Source organism: Leucoraja erinacea, chromosome 6 (genome assembly GCF_028641065.1).
Source record: "Leucoraja erinacea ecotype New England chromosome 6, Leri_hhj_1, whole genome shotgun sequence".
Lineage (NCBI taxonomy): Eukaryota > Metazoa > Chordata > Chondrichthyes > Rajiformes > Rajidae > Leucoraja > Leucoraja erinaceus.
In genome coordinates, this window is record NC_073382.1 from 76742325 (window position 1) to 76760977 (window position 18653).

Here is an 18653-nt window from a genome sequence, read left to right on the forward strand (position 1 = left end):
CTATATTACTAAAGAAATTCATTCTCATCATCTTTTTAATGGAAGGTCCTTTTATTCTGAGGATATGACCTTTGGTCCTAGACTCTCCCAGTAATGGGTACATCTTCTCCACGCCCACTCTATCCAAGCCTTTCACTATTTGGTAAATTTCAATGAGGTTTCCCCCTCATCCTTCTAAACGTCAGTGGGTATAGGCCCAATGCCGTTAAACGCTCGTCATATGTTAACCCATTCATTTCTTGTTTCATTCTCGTAAACCTCCGCAGGACCCTCAAATGCCAGCACATCCTTCCTCAGATATGGGGCCCAAAATTGCTTCCCTCTCTCTCTCCCCCTCTCCCTCTCTCTCCCCCTTTATCCTGGGACCCCTCCTCTCCCATACTGATCCCCATTTCCGCCTCTATTCAGTCCTCACTGACATCCCCTGTGCTCCCCTCCCCATCTATTCATCCTACACGGATCTCCCTATCCACTTCACATTGATACTCCTGCCTACATACATCTAATCTGAATGTCCGGTAATGTGACGTTTTGACACCTTTAAACATATTGGCCATCTCTTGTCAGTTAGTGTGATGTTTAACCTGTCAGATGGGTGGGAAGCGAGAGTGTTTCTGTACCAATAGCAATAATGACCCATGCTATGGCCATGTCATGATAATTTTCGGTCCTTCACAGAAAACATGATTGCATCAATCTGTAGTGTGCATGGTTAAGCATATATGTTATCATGGTCCAGGATTTATTGACACAAGTTGATCATACGCTGAATAATCCACCCACATTTTTGTTTGGAAGTGGAAAGAAATAATAGAAATTGCATTAATTGCAACGTTTAAAAAGAGTTGAGATACTGTATTATAATTTTGCTGCATGTCATTGAGCTATATATCATGTCTTGATTGGTGAATATGTTTAGTTTGTGACTTTATTTGAAGCTGAAATAATATGAATCGGTGTGGATTGGATGGATTGAGGCAGGGGAATTAGTGAGTGTTGGTTGGAGTAGGTAAAATTATGAGGGAAGAGCACGGGGGATGTCAGTGGGGTTGAGTGGGGGGGATCTGTGCAGGAGGGATGGGGGGAGCAGTGCAGGATGATGGGGTGAGCAGTGCAGGATGGATGGGAAGGGGGTCAGTACAGGATGAATTGGGGGACCAGTGTAGGATTGATGAGGAGTGGCAGGAGAATCAGTGCGAGGTGGCTAGGTAGATCAGTGCAGGATGAATAGATGGGGGGAGGGGTAGTGGGGAGCACAGGGGATGTCAGTGAGGACTGAATAGAGACAGGAATGGGGATCAGTGCGGGATAGAGAGGAGGGGTCTCAGGATAAGGGGAGTGGAGGGGGCGTATGAGAGAGAGAGGAAGGGGCAGAGGAGGTGGGAAGGAAGGCCAACGCTCCTCGAACAACACCTGTCAGGCACATAAATCGCAACCAAAATATGGAGGGGACCGCGGACAGAATATCTTGGTGGCCACGCGCGCATGCGCACACTCACACACGCGCAAGGCTTCTGTGAACGGTAATTTCAGCTCAATCCAGCGCTAAATGCAGTCCAACTGTGCCTGTCGCCTACAGCCCTGTGTCAATCCAGACATGGCTGTTGGTTAACCTGGCGGGACAGGCAGAGTGAGCTGGGTTTAACGCTGCTTCTCTGCGCTCCCGTCTGACTCCCAACGGCTCTGGCCATCCCCAGGCGTGTGGAGGCTCTCGGGCAGGGACGGGGATGGTCCAGTGGGGGTTCGGCAGCGATTGCAGCGCCGGAGACCGGGATCGGTCCTGACTGCGGTGCAGGTCTGTCGAGAGTGTTTTGGCTCGTCTCCCTCCTCCAATCACCCACCCCCTCCTCTACTTCCGCCTCTGACCGACACCTCCCTCCTCCAAGGGTCTGTTTTGAAAGCGCCGTTGGCGGAGTGGCAGCAGCTGCCGCTAACAGGCCGGGCGGGGCGGGAGGAGATGGAGCCGCCGCTGCTGCCCGTCTTTAGCTCCGTCACGCCACACTTAGCATTTTTCCCACAACCGTCGCCGACACAAAACGTCACGTTCCTTTTCTCCAGAGATGCTGCCGGACCCGCGGAGTTACTCCAGTTTTTTGTGTCTATCTTCGGTATAAACCAAGTTGCCAAGCCGGGCAAAATGACTCGCCGTTTAGGTTGCCCGGCGGCAGTTTGAGTGGTCATTGGCACCCGGGCACCCGTTAATTTTGAGCCCTGTAACTACGCACTTCGTCCGAGCACATTATTGCACGCTTCATGTAAGCCGTCTTAAATGACCACCTAAACTGTAATTTGGCAACCTAAAAAGCTGCCTAGGTTGTCCGGCTGGCAACAGGGGAAAAAAGTTGTGAGAGCCCTGGATAGGCGATGGATCAGGTTGCGATCCTTCTTCAGACTGATTGTTGTAATGGGGATAAAGCTGAAAAGGAGATGGGACAGGACAAAATCAGCAAAATTATAAGTGGATGCAGGTGAGGGGTATTTTGGTTGGCAAATGGGTGGACAAAGGCTATTGAGATGAAAAGATCATCAGATAAGGAGAAAAGAGGTTTGTTGCTTTAAAATTGCAGCTTGGAAACAGCCCCTTCGGCCCACAAAGTCCACGCTGTCCATCAATCACCCGTACATAGACACAAAATGCTACAGTAACTCAGCGGGTCAGGCATTTGGAGAAAAGGAATGTGATGTTTCGGGTCGATCCTTCAAACTGAGATTGTTTTTCCTTTTCTCCAGAGATGGTGCCTGACCCGCTAAGTTACTACAGCAAATTGCGTCTATCTTCAGTGTAAACCAGCATATTGCTGTTTCTCCCTACTCAATCACCCATTCACACTAGTTATATTTTATTGCACTTTCCCATCCATTCCCTAAAACTGTCGACAATTTTAGAGTCTAGTTAACGAACAAGCCTGCATACTTGTGGCAAGAAACCAGATCACTTGGGAAGATCCCACAAGGTCACAGGTAGAATGTGCAAACTCCACGAGTGCACACAGCACCCGAGGTCAGGATTGAACATGGTTCTTTAGCGCTGAATTATGCTGCTGAAATAATTTCAGCAGCATAATTCAGAGGGGTGTAGGTGGAAGGGGAGTTAGGTCCTGGTCTGGATACGCAGCTGGAAGCCACGTGGTGATGGTTTAGGCAAGTGTTGAGGAAACACACGTGGCGGTAGTAGTGAGTCTGGGAGAACATGCAGACAGAAGAGCAATGGGAGGGAGTAGGGAGAGGATGTCACATAATTCTTGCCGGAGAGAGAGAAGGAGAATGCTTTCAAAGTAGGCATACTTTGACTAGATTTTGCAGTGGAATGAGCTGTCTTCGGGGTGAATATAGACCATATCTGTGTAATGCTTCACAAAATTCAAGATTCAAGAGAGTTTATTGTCATGTGTCCCTGATAGGACAATGACATTCTTACTTTGATTCAGCACAACAGGACATAGGCATGACTACAGAACAGATCAGTGTGTCCATATACCATTGTATAAATATATACACACATGAATAAATAAACTGATAAAGTGCAAATAGCAGATAATGGGTTATTAATGTTCAGAGTTTTGTCCGAGCCAAGTTTAATAACATGATGGCTGTAGGGAAGTAGCTATTCCTGAACCTGGTTGTTGCAGTCTTCAGGCTCCTGTACCTTCTACCTGAAGGTAGCAGGGCGATGTGTGTGTGTGTGGCCAGGATGATGTGGGTCCTTAATGATGCTGCCAGCCTTTTTGAGGCAGCGACTGCGATAGATCCCCTCGATGGAAGGGAGGTCAGAGCCGATGATGGACCGGGCAGTGTTTACTACTTTTTGTAGTCTTTTCCTCTCCAGGGCGCTCAAGTTGCGATGCAACCGGTCAGCATGCTCTCTAATGTGCACCTGTAGAAGTTAGAGAGAGTCCTCCTTGACAAACCGACTCCGTAATCTTCTCAGGAAGTAGAGGCACTGATGTGCTTTCTTAATAATAGCATCAGTGTTCTGGGACCAGGAAAGATCTTCAGAGATGTGCATGCCCAGGAATTTGAAGCTCTTGACCTTTTCAACCATCGACCCGTTGATATAAACGGGACTGTGGGTCCCCATCCTACTCCTTCCAAAATAATTACGTTTTCACAACAGTTATTTCGAGTAGCACTATGCCAAGTTGTATCTTTATATAAATTATTTTAAATTTTCTCTGAATATCCTCGTCAGCTAGTAACCTACCAGGTGGCATGTTAAAATAGAAATTCTGGGTATCTAGGGAACAGGTACTTATTTACCTCATGGCAGTATAGCCATTTTCTTTGATCTGGCTTCTTATTCGTGTGAAGTGGGCTTGATACAGCAAGTGCCTATTCAACATGTGTCACAGTTTTGCATGGGACTGAATGTTAACATAGAAGCTGTGAATAGGTTTTCTTGTCGGCGTTGCAAAGGAAGCAAGACAATGTCTGCAAATATATTGTCATTTGCTGAAAGATCACCCTAGCTAGCTTTTCATATATCATTGAGGAAAATAAACCGTGTCACTGGTGATTTCCTGAAGCTTGTCATGGTGCTTTGGGATGAGTCATTCTGGGCTCTAATTTAGTCCCATGAAATAGATTAAAAGAATAGAAAGCAAGTGAATGGAATTGGAAATGGAAAATGATGGTTAGTGCAGTTCAGGATAGGCATACAACTGAAGCTAATTAGACAAGATTACACACCAGCTCCTAAAAATAAATGAGTCAAGAGAGGTACTGATGTAGAGAGATAGTCTTTTTCTGTTTAATAATTCATGGCAGGAAAATTAAGTAAAAGCATTTTGTCATCTTGCTGATTGAAGCTGAATTTCAGGAGTAGGTTTGATTAAATATATATACATATATATATATGCAGGTTATGCACGACTGGAATTCTTTTGAATTTGGGACCATGCAGATATGTTCTTTCCAGTATATTTGAAAGCAAAACTTTGATGGTGTGTCATCTAATATTTCTGTCTGGATTCACTGTAACTTGTCTAATTTAATGCAAATATAAGACAAAAGCCACTTTTATTGTGCACAGAAACCATCTGGGATCACTCTTCTGGTTTTTGTGAAGAACACCAAAGCTTGGAGGAGAAAATCAGAAGTTTCTTCCTGACAAGTTGATATTGACCCGTCAATTCAGCATAGTTTTTGAGACGATTCTTTCATGACAGTAGCATAGGTAGCCTGAAGCCTATATGTGGTTTAATAGGGCAATTATGCAGAAAAAACCAAACTGAGATCAAAATGTTAGGAGGGAAGGGCTTGTATGCGTATAGTAATTGATCCTTTGTGGTTTTGGGATACCAAAACATTCACAACCAACAAAGTACCTTTGAAGTACAGTTTGTTGCATCATGATAAAATAACACATGAAGATCCACAAACTATTATTAATTACCAGCTATGAGTTTTTCAGCTCTGTGAATTGAAAGCTACTGGCTAAGAGACTACAAAGAACTCTCCTATTTGTCATTTGATTAATGCTGCCAATTTTTTTTTTAATCTACATTGGTGTGGGGTACTAAAACAAATTTGTGCTTCCTTAGTGACACTATCAGCCTTCATTTTGTAGTCAGGTTCTGAGTGGAATTTAGGCTCCCAACCTTATAACAAAAGCAATAGAGGCTATTATAAGCTAGTGATGGGATATTTAATGTTTGTTTTGTCTGGAATGGTCATTTTTTTGTCGAGGTATGTTTACTAATGGTTTTCCCTTGTTTCTTGCAGCCGACAGCAGGAAATAGAAGAAAAGTTGATTGAAGAAGAAACGGCTAGAAGAGTGGAAGAGCTTGTGGCCAAACGTGTAGAAGAAGAGTTAGAGAAGCGTAAGGATGAGATTGAGCGTGAGGTACTCCGGCGTGTCGAGGAGGCCAAGCGAATTATGGAAAAGCAATTGTTGGAGGAGCTTGAGCGACAGCGACACGCTGAGCTTGCTGCACAGAAAGCTAGAGAGGTAACGCTCGATCGTTGGAAAAGCAAACGACAGTCCATGGCAAAACTTTCAGTCACGGTCAATGGCCACCACTTAATCGTCATCAGTAAATGGAATCAGAGTGCAACTGTCTACCCCTTTTCCAGCAGTCTGCAGTACCACAACATTGTTTTTAAGTTTTATTTCTTTTCCATTATAGCTTAAGGTGCCGAATGTAGTATTTAATCAGGCTACACAAAGCATTGTGCCATGGCATTTGCTGTTTAAATTCAGGAACTATGGAAGAAATAATACTAACGTAACAATGTACCTGTTCAAAGTCTCTTTTCACACTTATTTAATTGAAACTTTTGCCATGGCTGCAGACTATTATCTAACTATGCTAAAGCTTTTTTTCTTCAAAGGCACTTTCAGGATAATGATTTGCCCTTCATTTGTGTAATCACTTTGTATTCCTTTCTGACCCAGTGACTTAGTCTTTCCAGTGCTGAAATACGTCAAAGTGGATAAGCCTACAGTCATCTATGGCAAGTGGTTCATGTTTGCTGCATATCCATCTTAAATAAGATACAGCAGGGGGACTTTTTACATTAGGTTTATGGCATCAGTCTCCGTTGCATTCAAAGGATTCTTGTGGGACTGGAACTCTGCCTTTATAACCCTCCTCCATAGTGTAGTTCTAAGTGCTTTTTCCTCCCATGAGAGCTATTGACAGCTGGTGAGCCCCTCAGTGTGAAGCTAGACATTCTGTGTTACATGGTCACAGTAGCAAAAGCAGAAAAATGTCTTCCTGTGAAATAGTGAATTGCTACTTTATTGACGTTTGCTGACACTCATTACCTCTCGATTCTGAAATGAAATAGTTTTGCAGTGCAGAGCAGTACAGTGCCGAGTTAACTGTAACTTTAAAGATCTTGTAGCGACCTTTCGAGTATGAAATAATTTAGCTATCTTCATTGTACATAGTTTCTTTCACGTGATTCGTTTAACTAAGTATTGAATAGAATTAGGAAAGAGCAAAGTTGCACAAAATGGTGCTCCATTCAGTAGAGGCTCGGAAGAAGCTACAACTGCGATGTAATGTTTAATATTTCATATAGGTCTGATCACATGGCAGTACACCATTGTTATGAACAAGGTGGTTCCAGTTTCTTTATTCAGCAATAAAAAAAACGTCCTGGCATGTTTCCTTATTATTTGACAAACCCTTTTCAAATTGGTTTGTTTTATGTTTACATTCCAGATCGGATTTGTTCCTAGATATTAGAGGCAGAAATAAAAATGATTTCATTCATTTTGAATTCTGTTGAAACTTTGAGTAGCTTTCATTTAAACAAGCCTCCCGTTCCCTTCTCTTCCTCACCCTTTGGTTTTACGTCACCATTCGACACAAACTAGGTAACTAAGCTGAAAGTAGCTATAGATTTCCCTATGGTGAGATTTTTTCCTGCAGCCTCTTAAAATATATAGTAAGCAATTTGATCTTTGTATTTCTATTTTGCCACTTTAAATCCGGGGCTGGGCATTATTTAGCCAAGTATTGTGTCCCACAGCAGATTTTATTGTTTTAGTCAAAACAATTTTACTTATCTTTGTTCCTTTATATTCTTGAATGATGATTAAAGACTGAAGCTACCAATTTTGCATGATACAACTTTTTTGTTTCTTTGGTGTGCTATCTCTCAACAAAACATTAAGCAATGTTGAATGATTCCCAGCCTCCGAAAGTAGGTGGAGTTAGGTCTTAAAATTCCATTAAAACTTCAAAGGGTTAGGTAGTAGTTAGTAGATTTCCATGCATATAATAATGTATTGGTTAATTGTTTCAAAAATAAATCCTCCAATATTTTTGGCTACAGTGCCTGACAATTTGATATTTACAACTTTTTGTGTTTATGAACTCAGTCTGTAATTTTTGACTTTAAATGAAAGAATATTAGTGATTTTTTTTTTTGTTTTGTTACTACGTTAGTTTGTATCTTGGACAAATTTTAATTTCAGAATATCGTCTACCTTAGAGTGAGAATTGATTTATATCATCTTTGTATTTGATACAGGCACGAGAGACGAGGTTTATTAGGAAACTTCCATGGCACTTTCATGAATTTATAAAATGCCTTCAGATCAAAATTTTGTTATGAACAGTATTGTATTATAAGTTGCATGATGGTACTACCTTATTTTAATGTGATTTTATTTAATTTTATAAAAACACTCCATTTTGAAATATTCAGTGCATTATACCATAAGATACAGCCTTTTGTATTATTTACTTTCTAACTTGTATTCAGATTATTTGAATTTCTAGGGTTGATGAGTATCGGCTTGTAGCACGTTACTATTCATAGTAAGATTATTTTTCTTTCTCATGTCTCTTGATAGCTTTGCTTAGCTTCATGTTTACGTTGTCATCCTACAGACAAAGGGCAAATTTCCTGGGCCATTCACAGTATTGAAAATGTAATTTTTCTGTTCTGGATAATTAATTGAAAGCACTATTTTGTAGTGTTTAATAGTAGGGTAATTGGAAATTTGAAGTCTGCATTGAATTGACCACAAAATCAATATAACTTAACCAGCACTAATGAGACCAGTAATAGCAAATGGAAAGTTAGTAGATCATCAGTAGCTCGGTCACCTGTGTAATTTGATCTCAGAACAGAAAAAAAATCATAATTTCTTCCAACTGTGAAAGATGCTCTCAGTTCCACAAAAGGTTGGATTAAAGCTTGTATTTTTCACTAACAGTAAATGTATCTTTCTTATTAATTGTTTGCCTTAGGAATGGTGATTTATATTGTTTCTTCTTACCGTAAACATCTGCATTCCTCAGCTCAGCCTGCGTTGTGTTGTGTTTCTTGTTATTGGCTGAGCTGCTGATGCAGGTGTTGCCAAGCTAACAGTACAAATCAGTTTAAAGAGGAAGCTGGCGCATATGGCAGCCGAGGAGCACACTCTGCAGGACACTGGACGAGACAGTAAATATTCAACTTTTAATGCTGATTAATGGAGTTATAGGTAAAGCATACGTAGGTATTTGTAATTGATGAAAAAAAACTATTTGTTTTTTATTTTTTAATGTAATTGGTAAAGTTTTTTTAGCAGTTGTATTATGTGTGGTTTAAAGAAATTAGTAATATCAGCAAGACTGGAGAAAAAAAGGGTGTGGGTCTTTGCTGTTTGAGGGCTGGGGGTGGGGGAATGATATAATTCAGGAAGAATTGTAACTAGGGGCAGAATAGTTTACCAGAATGACTAGCAATAAAAAAGGTGGCTGTCTTGGGCATAGTGAAGGAAAGGATACTAAGGGAAGAAGCAGCTAGTCTAGATACAATCTTAAAATGATTTCGCTCCATTAACATTTTATTGTCTCCTATTTAGGAGGAAGAACGAGCTAAACGAGAAGAACTTGAGCGAATATTGGAGGAAAATAATCGAAAAATAGCAGAAGCTCAGGCTAAGTTGGTAAGTGTGAATGTATGGTTGCTTATTTAAGAGAATCATAGCAATGTATAGCACAAAAACATGCCCTTTTGCCCTGCTCAACCATACCAACTGTAATGCCTATCTATGCTAATCCCATGTTCCTGCATTAGATATGGGCCATATCCCTCTTTCCTGCTTAAGTTCCTTTCCAAATGTCATTTCAGCCTTGTAAATTATATCTGCCTCCATTACCTTCTATGGCACCTTATTCTAGATATTCACCGCCGTCTGAAAAGTTCACTTTTCAGACTACCTTTAAATTTCTCACTTAACTTAAACTTGTATGCTCTTGTCCAAAATTACCCTACCCTTAGGGAAGATAGATCTCCCCCCCCCCCCCCCCCCCCCCCCCCCCCCCCCCCCCCCCCCCCCCCCCCCCCCCCCCCCCCCCCCCCAACCATCTATGTGTCCCATCATATATTATAAATATTTTTGTAAGGATTTCCCCCACCCTAGTAACATTAAACGCAGCACATCCAATATCTTTATAACTATTGCTCTCCATTCTTGGCAACGTTGTCTGGGACTCGCAATTGCATCCTCCTTGTAGTGTGATGACCAGAACTGTACATAATACTCCGTATCATCTCACAATTTTTTTGTACAAATACAGAATGACATCCCAACTTTAACTCAATGCCTCGGTATGTGAAGGCAGGCATAGCAAATGCCTTTTTTGCAATTCTGTTTAAGTGTTGTCACTGTGAGGGAGCTATGGACCTGCATGGTAAAATGTCTCTGCGCATCAACATTACACAGCTCCATTAAAAAGCAAGAAAGCATAAAAATAACTTTAATTTGATACCTAATTCACTTTCATATCTTCAGTATTAAAAAAGTTATGGTCATTTTCCTGCTTCTCCTGCTTCTAACACACTTGGTTGGATTAAGAATTTTACAGGGTAATTTAATGAACCCATTTACCCTCATGATTTCTTTAATTTTCTCTTAATCCACTATAAACCTCAAGTGACATGCTTAATACCAATTTCCTTAATTGGCCATATACTTTTTCCTGATAAAGTTTTCAATATCCTTTGATAACCTGGGTTTCCATTTTTGCATCACTTCCTGCAGGAACATGCTGAATCTGAACTCTTAACCATCTTTAGAAGCATCACACCATCTTTAGAATTATCAGATGTTATTTTTCCCCTCCACAGCTGCTTCCAAACTAACCCTCCCAGGTCTTAAGTAATTCAAATGTGCCTTCACCCAATTTAGTGCCCTAACTCAAGGATCAACTATCTTTTTCCACAACCATCGGAAGCATGCAGTTCTTGGTCATTGTTCCCACAGAGTTCATCCACAGTAACTTTTATCACTCGTATATTCTCATTCCATATGATAAGGTTAAGTATCTCCTTCTGCATAAACCCCCTCACTAGTGGGGCTCTCTACTTAATGTCTCAGAAAACCCTTGAATGTAATTCACTAATTCCTCCCTATCAAAGTTCCTTGCAAAGTAATTCCAGTCTATTATGGGATAGTTAATGCATGATCCACCTTGTTGCTTTTATACCTTTTGTGATCTGCCTACATACCTGTTCTGGTCCCTGCTTACAACTGGAGGCCTATTGTACAACCCCATTAAAGTGATCATTCTTTTCTTATTCCAAAACACTACCCTTATAGTTTTATTGACTGATGCTTCCAGGATATTCTTCCAGAGTACTACCATAATACTCCCATTGATTAGCTTTATGACATATCCCTTTTTGCACCACGCGCTATCACAGTTGAAAATGTTATCCTAGGGCATTGAATTGTCAATACAGCTCTTCTTCCAACCATATTACTTGCTGAAATGTTACTCTGGGTAGCACAGTGCAATGATATTGTGTCCCCCTCCCATTTAGGTGCAACCTATCTTTATCCAGGCCATCCTGAACCAGAAGAGATCCCAATGATCTGAAACCCAAGTGCACTAACTCATCAGTCTGGCGTTTATTTGCCCTATCCTCGTTGGAACTAGCACAGGGGGCGACCTGGAAATTACAATCCTCAATGTTTGCTTTTCAACTTTCTACCTTACTCCCTAATTTCTCTTTGCAGGACCCCATCAGTCTTCTTATGTTTTTACTGTCAATATGGACTATGACCCCCTCGCTGCTTGACCTCCCCTTTCAGAATATTCTGTAGCTGCTCAAGAACATCCTTAACCATGGCATCATGAGACATCAGCTCATCCCAAAGTCTTGCTTGTGGCCACAGAAATGTCTATCTGTCCCCTTACTATAAAGTCCCAAATAACTAATGCACATATAGACCATGTCCTTGCCTGCATTACAGTCGAGCCAGTGGTGGTGCCACTGCTTTGGCTGGTGTTACTTTCCTACCCAGGGTCTTACCTCATCCCCCCCCCCCCCCCCCCACATGCATCTCCCTAAGAGTATCTAAAGATGTAAACCTGTAAACTATTTTAACTCCCATTCCCATGCAGAATGTTCTGTCTTGGGCATTCTCCTTTGGGCTCCTCCATTGCCAGAGTGAGGCCACATGCAAACTGGAGGAACAACTCCTCGTTTTCCGCTTGGGTATGAACATTGAATTCACCAATTTTAAGTAATTCACTAAACCCCCACACCTCATCTCCCCTCCCCCCCACGAGCTCTACCTAGACTGCCACCAATTTATCCCCTCCTGCTATTTTCCTTCCTCAATCTTCACAACTCCAACCTTTTGCTTTTATCTTTGGCCTTTATTCCAACTATCTGCCTATCAAAAAAAAACTTTCCAGTCCCCATGTATTAACATGGAAACATAGAAAATAGGTGCAGGAGTAGGCCATTCGGCCCTTTGAGCCTGCACCACCATTCGATATGATCATGGCTGATCATCCAACTCGGTATCCCATCCCTGCCTTCTCTCCATACTCACTGATCCCTTTATCCACAAGGGCCACATCTAACCCTTTTAAATATAGCCAATGAACTGGCCTCAACTACCTTCTGTGGCAGAGAATTCCACTGATTCACCACTCTCTGTGTAAAAAATGATTTTCTCATCTTGGTCGTAAAAGACTTCCCTCTTATCCTTAAACTGTGACCCCTAGTTCTGGACTTCCCCAACATCGGGAATAATCTTCCTGCATCTAGCCTGTCCAACCCCTTAAGAATTTTGTAAGTTTCTATAAGATCCCCCCTCAATCTTCTAAATTCTAGCGAGTATAAACCAAGTCTATCCAGTCTTTCTTCATATGAAAGTCCTGCCATCCCAGGAATCAGTCTGGTGAACCTTCTCTGTACCCCTGCCTCTGTATTACCTGCCATGTTTTGTTTTGCCTCTCCCTGCTCGCTTTCTTGTTGTCGTTCCCCCCTGCAATCTGTCTAGAAAAAGGATCTCAGCCCAAAATGTCACCTATCCATGTTCTCCAGAGATGCTGCCTGATCTGCTGAGTTACTTCAGCACTTTGTGTCCCTTTGTGTATTAACTTGCATCTACAGTTCCTTGTTTCTATGAATCAACAGAGTAGATGTGTGACCGGCGGGGGAGAAGGGGCTATCACCTGTGTCCCTGAAGGTCTAATCTAAGATGCACTCTGCCTCCTGTTAACCCTTCAGTGAGTCCAACTGCTGCTCCAACTGATTCATGGAAGTTCAGCTGAGCTGCATTTGGTAACACTCTATACAAACGTAGTCATTACTACATTTGACTTTTCCCTGATCTCCCACATTTTACTGGAGGAGCATACACTCCATTGACTTTCATTAACCCTCCAGAAACCACTGTGGGAGGAAAAAAAATCAAAATAGACTGTGGGAATGTGTATATATATATATATATATATATATATGTGAGTTCCATTATCCACCAAAAATGATAAGCCAAATTTTGCATGGTTTGGTCACTGACCAATCAAGCAGATCTCAATTACATAATACATTGAGCGCTGAGTTCTTATTTTGCCACAACCTTTCCCAGTGTTAGTTACTTGGCCTGCTTGCATTAATTCTACCATAGTCACTGATTAATTGCTGGTTTAAGTTTCACAATTTGTCACTTTATAGTTGCTGAGATCATCATTGGAATTATATTACAACTTCTAAACTCATGACCTGTTTAAAGTTGAAGGGACATTGTAGCTTGTTCTAATACACCTGGTCCTATATTTAATGGAATTGCCTCAAGTTCCAAATGTAATTAAGAAAGTATTACAAGTACCTTAATCTCGTCTTCATTTTATTGCCTACAGCTATTGCTAATTGTGCAACAAGCTGTTTATAGAGCATGTATTGAGATATCATGAAACTGACAAATTATACTTAAATGGCTGACGGTGGAGATGTAATGGCAACGATTTATGGACCGCACGGATGAACTCCAAAAATTGTTCATCCCTGTCTGGCGAAAAAATAAAACTGGGAAGGCAGCTCAACCATGGCTAACAAGGGAAATCAAAGAAATTGCATGTAAATTGGCCAGAGGAAGCAGCAAACTGGAGGGCGGAGAAGTTGGAGCTCAGAGAAAGACAAAGGGGTTAATTACGAGGGGGGGGGAGAGGATGAAATAAAGCTTGTGGAGATGATAAAAACTGACTAAAAGCTTCTTTAGATATGTAAAAAGGAAAAGTGAAGACAAATGTAGGTCCCTTACAATCAGAGACAGGTGAATTTATAATGGGAAACAAGAAAATGGCAGAACAGTTAAACAAGTTCGTTGGTTCTCTCTTCGCTAAAGAAGACACAATCTCCAGAAATACAAGGGGACTGAAGATCTAGTGGGAGGGAGGAACCGAAGGGAATTCACAGTAGTCAGGAAATGGTGTTAGGTAAACTGTTGGGATTGAAGGCAGATAAATCCCCAAGGCCTGATGGTCTGCATCCCAGAGTGTTTGAGGTGGCCCTAGAAATCGTGGATGCATCGGTGATTATTTTCCAATGTTCTCTCGACTGGATCAGTTCCTGTGGGCTGGTAGGTAGCCAATGTAACTCCACTTTTTAAGAAAGTAGGGAGAGAGAAAAGGGAATTATAGACCAATTAGCCTTACATCGGAAGTGGGAAAGATGCTGGAGTTGATTGTTGAAGATGTATAGCAGCGCATTTGGAAAGCAGTGACAGGACCGGTCAAAGTCAGCATGGATTGATGAAGGATAAATCATGCTTGACTAATCTTCTGGAAGTTTTTGAGGATGTAACAAGAGAGCCAGTGAATGTGGTGTATCTGTATTTTCAAAAAGTCTTTGACAAGTTCCCACACAAGAGATTAGTGTACAAAATTAGAGCACATGGTATTGGGGGTAGGGTATTGACATGGATAGAGAACTGGTTCGCAGACAGGAAACAAAGAGTAAGAATTAACGGCAGTGACAATTTAGATGAGGGGATTAATTGTGACATCTCCCAGTTTGCGGATGACACAAAGTTGGGTGGCAGTGTGGGCTGCGGTGAGGATGCTGTGAGGCTGCACGGTGACTTGGATAGGTTGGGGGAATGGACAGATAGATGCATGGCAGATGCAGTATCAGGGCTCTCACAACTTTTTTTCTCGGTTTCCAGCCGGGCAACCTAGGCAGCATTTTAGGTTGCCAAATGACAGTTTAGGTGGTCATTTATGAAGGCTTGCATGACGCGTGCGATAATGTGCTCAGACGAAGAGTGTAGTTACCAGTCAGAATTATGCTCAATGAAGTATTCACATATTATTTCTGTTTCAAATAAAGTCACAAACTAAACATATTCACCAATCAAGACATGATATATATACACCACAATGACATGCAGCAAAATTATAATACAGTATATACAGTATCTCAACTCTTTTTACGTGCTGCAATGAATGCAATTTCTATTATTTCTTTCCACTTCCAAACAAAAATGTGGTTGGATTATTCATCGTATGATCAACCTCGATGAGACCAAGCACAGGCTTGGAGATCGCTTCACACAACACCTCCACTCAGTTTGCAATAACCAACCTGATCTCCCGGTAGCTCAGCACTTAACTCTCCCTCCCATTCCAAATCCGACCCTTATGTCCTGGGTCTCCTCCATGGCCAGAGTGAGGCCCACTACAAATTGGAGGAACAGCACCTCATATTTCGCTTGGGTCCTTTACACCCCAGTGGTATGGACATTGGCTTCTCCAATTTCAGGTATTCCTTGCTTTCTCGCTCCTTCCCCCTCCTATTCCCAGCTCCCATAGCCTTCTGTCTCTTCCTCTTCCTTTCTTTTTCCCACCCCCCCCCACGACATCAGTTTGTCAAACGTTGCCTATTTCCTTCGATCCATAGATACTGCCTCAACTGCTGAGTTTCTCCAACATTTTTGTCTACCCATTCACACAAGTTCGGTTACCCCACTTTCCTCACCCACTCCCTACACATTAGGGGCAATTTTACAGAGACAATTTAACCTACAAAACCAATGCATCTTTGGGATGTGGGAGGAAACCCACACGCTTGCAGGGAGAATGTGCAAATTCAACACAGACAGTGCCCGAGGACAGGATCGAACACAGATCTCTGGCGTGTGAGGCAGCAAGCCCACCAACTGTGCCACTATATTTTGTTTTCCAACACACAAAAAATTATACGTTGATAACTTTGGTTACTAAAAAAAGAAACTACCCATTTTCAGTCTTAAATCTCTAAGTGACGCTATGTCCCCCTTTACAGCTACTGTATGTTTCAAATCTGTGCAAAACTATGGGGCAGTAGATTGGCCATAAAGTTGAAACCTTAAAGTGCCAGAGACCTGGAATTGATCCTGAATATGTGTGCTCCTTTTCCCTTTGATCGCAAGGGTTTTCTCCTTGTTTCCTTCCACATTCCAAAGGTATGCCCGAACCTTTTTCAGACCCAACCCAAAACGTAATATTTTTCTTTTGTCCAGAGGTTCTGTCTGACCTGTTGAGTTACTCCAGCTTTTTGTGTCTATCTTCAGTTTAAACCAGCATCTGCTGTTCCTTCCTTCACACACGCACTATAAGATAGAACTTTATTAATCCCAGGAGGGAAATTGTGTGTGTGTGTGTATATATTGTACATACACACATAAATATATATTATAAATATATACACTTTTGTTTTCTCGTTTATAATATTGTTTACATATTCTGTTGTTGAAGGAAGGATTTCATTGTTCTAACTGGGACATGAGAGAATAAAACACTCGTGACTCTTGACTTGCATTGCTAATGTATGGGATAGAACCACTGTACGGGTGATTGGTGGTCGGCGTGGGCTGAAGGGCCTGTTTGCACGCTGCATCTTTAAATTAAACTAAAAACACTAAAACCAGAGGGATTCTAAAGAAAGGTCTCTACCCAAAACGTCACCCAATTTCCTCTATCCAGAGATGCTGGCTGCTCCATGGAGTTCCCCGCACAATTAAAGCATGGAATTATCTTCGCCCTACCATAGTTACCCAACCAGACGCAACTAAATTTAAGGTAGCTCTATTTTCCCAAGAACCCTTTTTTGCTTAAGTCCATGTCAAGATTCAAAAGTTTTATTGTCATGTGGCCCAGATAGGCCAATGAAATTCTTGCTTGCTGCAGCACAGCCGAATATGTAAACATAATACAGAACAGGAGATAAAAATTCAATGCGTCTATATACCATAGACCCTATGTATAAAGGGGAGGTGCAACGAGACTTGGGTGTCCTTGTACTGAAGTCACTGAAAGTCTTCAGTCTCTGAAAGTAAGCACGCAGGCAATGAGGAAAGCTAATGGCACGTTGGCTGAATGGCCTACTCCTGCACCTATTTTTCAATGTTTCATTGGAATGAATAGATTGGAACACAATCACTGTTCCAATAATTGTGTAAACTAAGTAGTTTTAGAGATTGTTCAATTATTTTGAGCTAATTGCATAATTTTACCATTTTCTTTTTGGAAAAATGATTATTACGCTATTAAACAATATTGTTGCAATTTACAGGCTGAGGAGCAATTGAAAATTGTTGAAGAGCAAAGAAAAATTCATGAAGAAAGGATGAAGCTTGAGCAAGAAAGACAGCGTCAACAAAAGGAAGAACAAAAACTGATCCTGGGCAAGGGGAAGTCCAGGCCAAAGCTGTCCTTCTCACTGAAAAGCTCTGTTGGATAACTTTGTGCTTGTGTTCTTTTTTTAAACCTTGTAGCTTCATGTTGAAGTGTTTTTGGGAAAGACAAAGTTCGAATGATCAGATGTGGGCTGTGCTCTACAACATTTCTTAACAGAATAAGAAATGTGATTTTAAAACTGAAATTCAAACATCTATCAGTACAATGGAACCCTGTATAGAGCATCTCTGATTTGCCGATGTAAAATGTTATCACGCAGAGATCATCCTCATCAGTTTTTATAACAAATTGGCTGCAGCAGATTGGGACTTTGAAAGATTAAGGGGATCAGTAGAGGTGATCTAAAAATGGGTTCTGCTGTAGTCAACTTAGTAAACCCAATGTGATGTAAATGTTCAGTAGTATTGGGATGATGTAATATCGACTGTAAATGAAACAAATTGGAAAATATACCATTTTAAAAACATTTTGGATCTGTAATCGAAATTGACTGCCCAAGCAACCCTGAATGAACTTTGGAGTCTCTATGGTGTGTTAACAAATCTAATGCTGTTGTCAGTGGAATGGCTCCCGTCATTCACAGGTAAGGAAAATAACCACATTTCTTGGAGGGGGTGAGAAGAATTATTGTTCTGGATTTGCAGTACACGCACCTCTTAATGTTCTGATTTGTTTTTCATCATTTAGCAAGAGTTAGCCTGCTTTTTTTCCCCCTGTATTGTAAATGTACAAACTTCACAAATAAAATAAGGTCTTAAATGCATGATAGAGTGGTGTATTTTTATTTTAATGCACGTCTTAAACCATTGCAAATGCACATTGTGTTAAGTTGCTTAATTTGTGAAAATGTGAAAACAAGAATCTGGATAGAAGCTGTTTTCATCTAAGCAAAGCACTCAAATGGTATGTTGCAAATGCACATTATGACTAAAAATGGGGGCAATTGGAAACGACATCTAACAGTTGTTGAATGTTCAGTCAGATTTCTGCATTCCATATGGCACAGTGGCTCACCAGTAGAGTTGCTGCCTCATTAGCGACAGAGACTTGGGTTCAATCCTGACCATGGGTGCTGTCTGTACAGAATTTGTATGTTCTCCCTGTGACCACGTGGGTTTTCTCCGGGTCCTCTGGTTTCCTTAAACATTCCAAAGACATGTCAGTTTGTAGGCTAATTGGCTTCTGTAAATTTGCCTCTAGTGTGTAGGATGGAACTCGTGTACAGGTGAG

At 41.3% G+C, this 18653-nt stretch overlaps 1 protein-coding gene across 1 annotated transcript in view; it reads left to right on the forward strand.

Annotated features, from left to right (window-relative positions):
- Positions 1–18186, forward strand: part of arglu1b (arginine and glutamate rich 1b) — a 39446-nt gene extending 21260 nt beyond the window's left edge. Inside the window, exons 2-4 of the mRNA XM_055637405.1 lie at positions 5722–5947; positions 9308–9391; positions 17299–18186. Of these exons, the coding sequence (XP_055493380.1) occupies positions 5722–5947; positions 9308–9391; positions 17299–17466 (478 nt within the window). The 3' untranslated portion in view covers positions 17467–18186. The remainder of the gene's footprint in view (positions 1–5721; positions 5948–9307; positions 9392–17298) is intronic.
- The last annotated feature ends 467 nt before the right edge of the window (positions 18187–18653 follow it).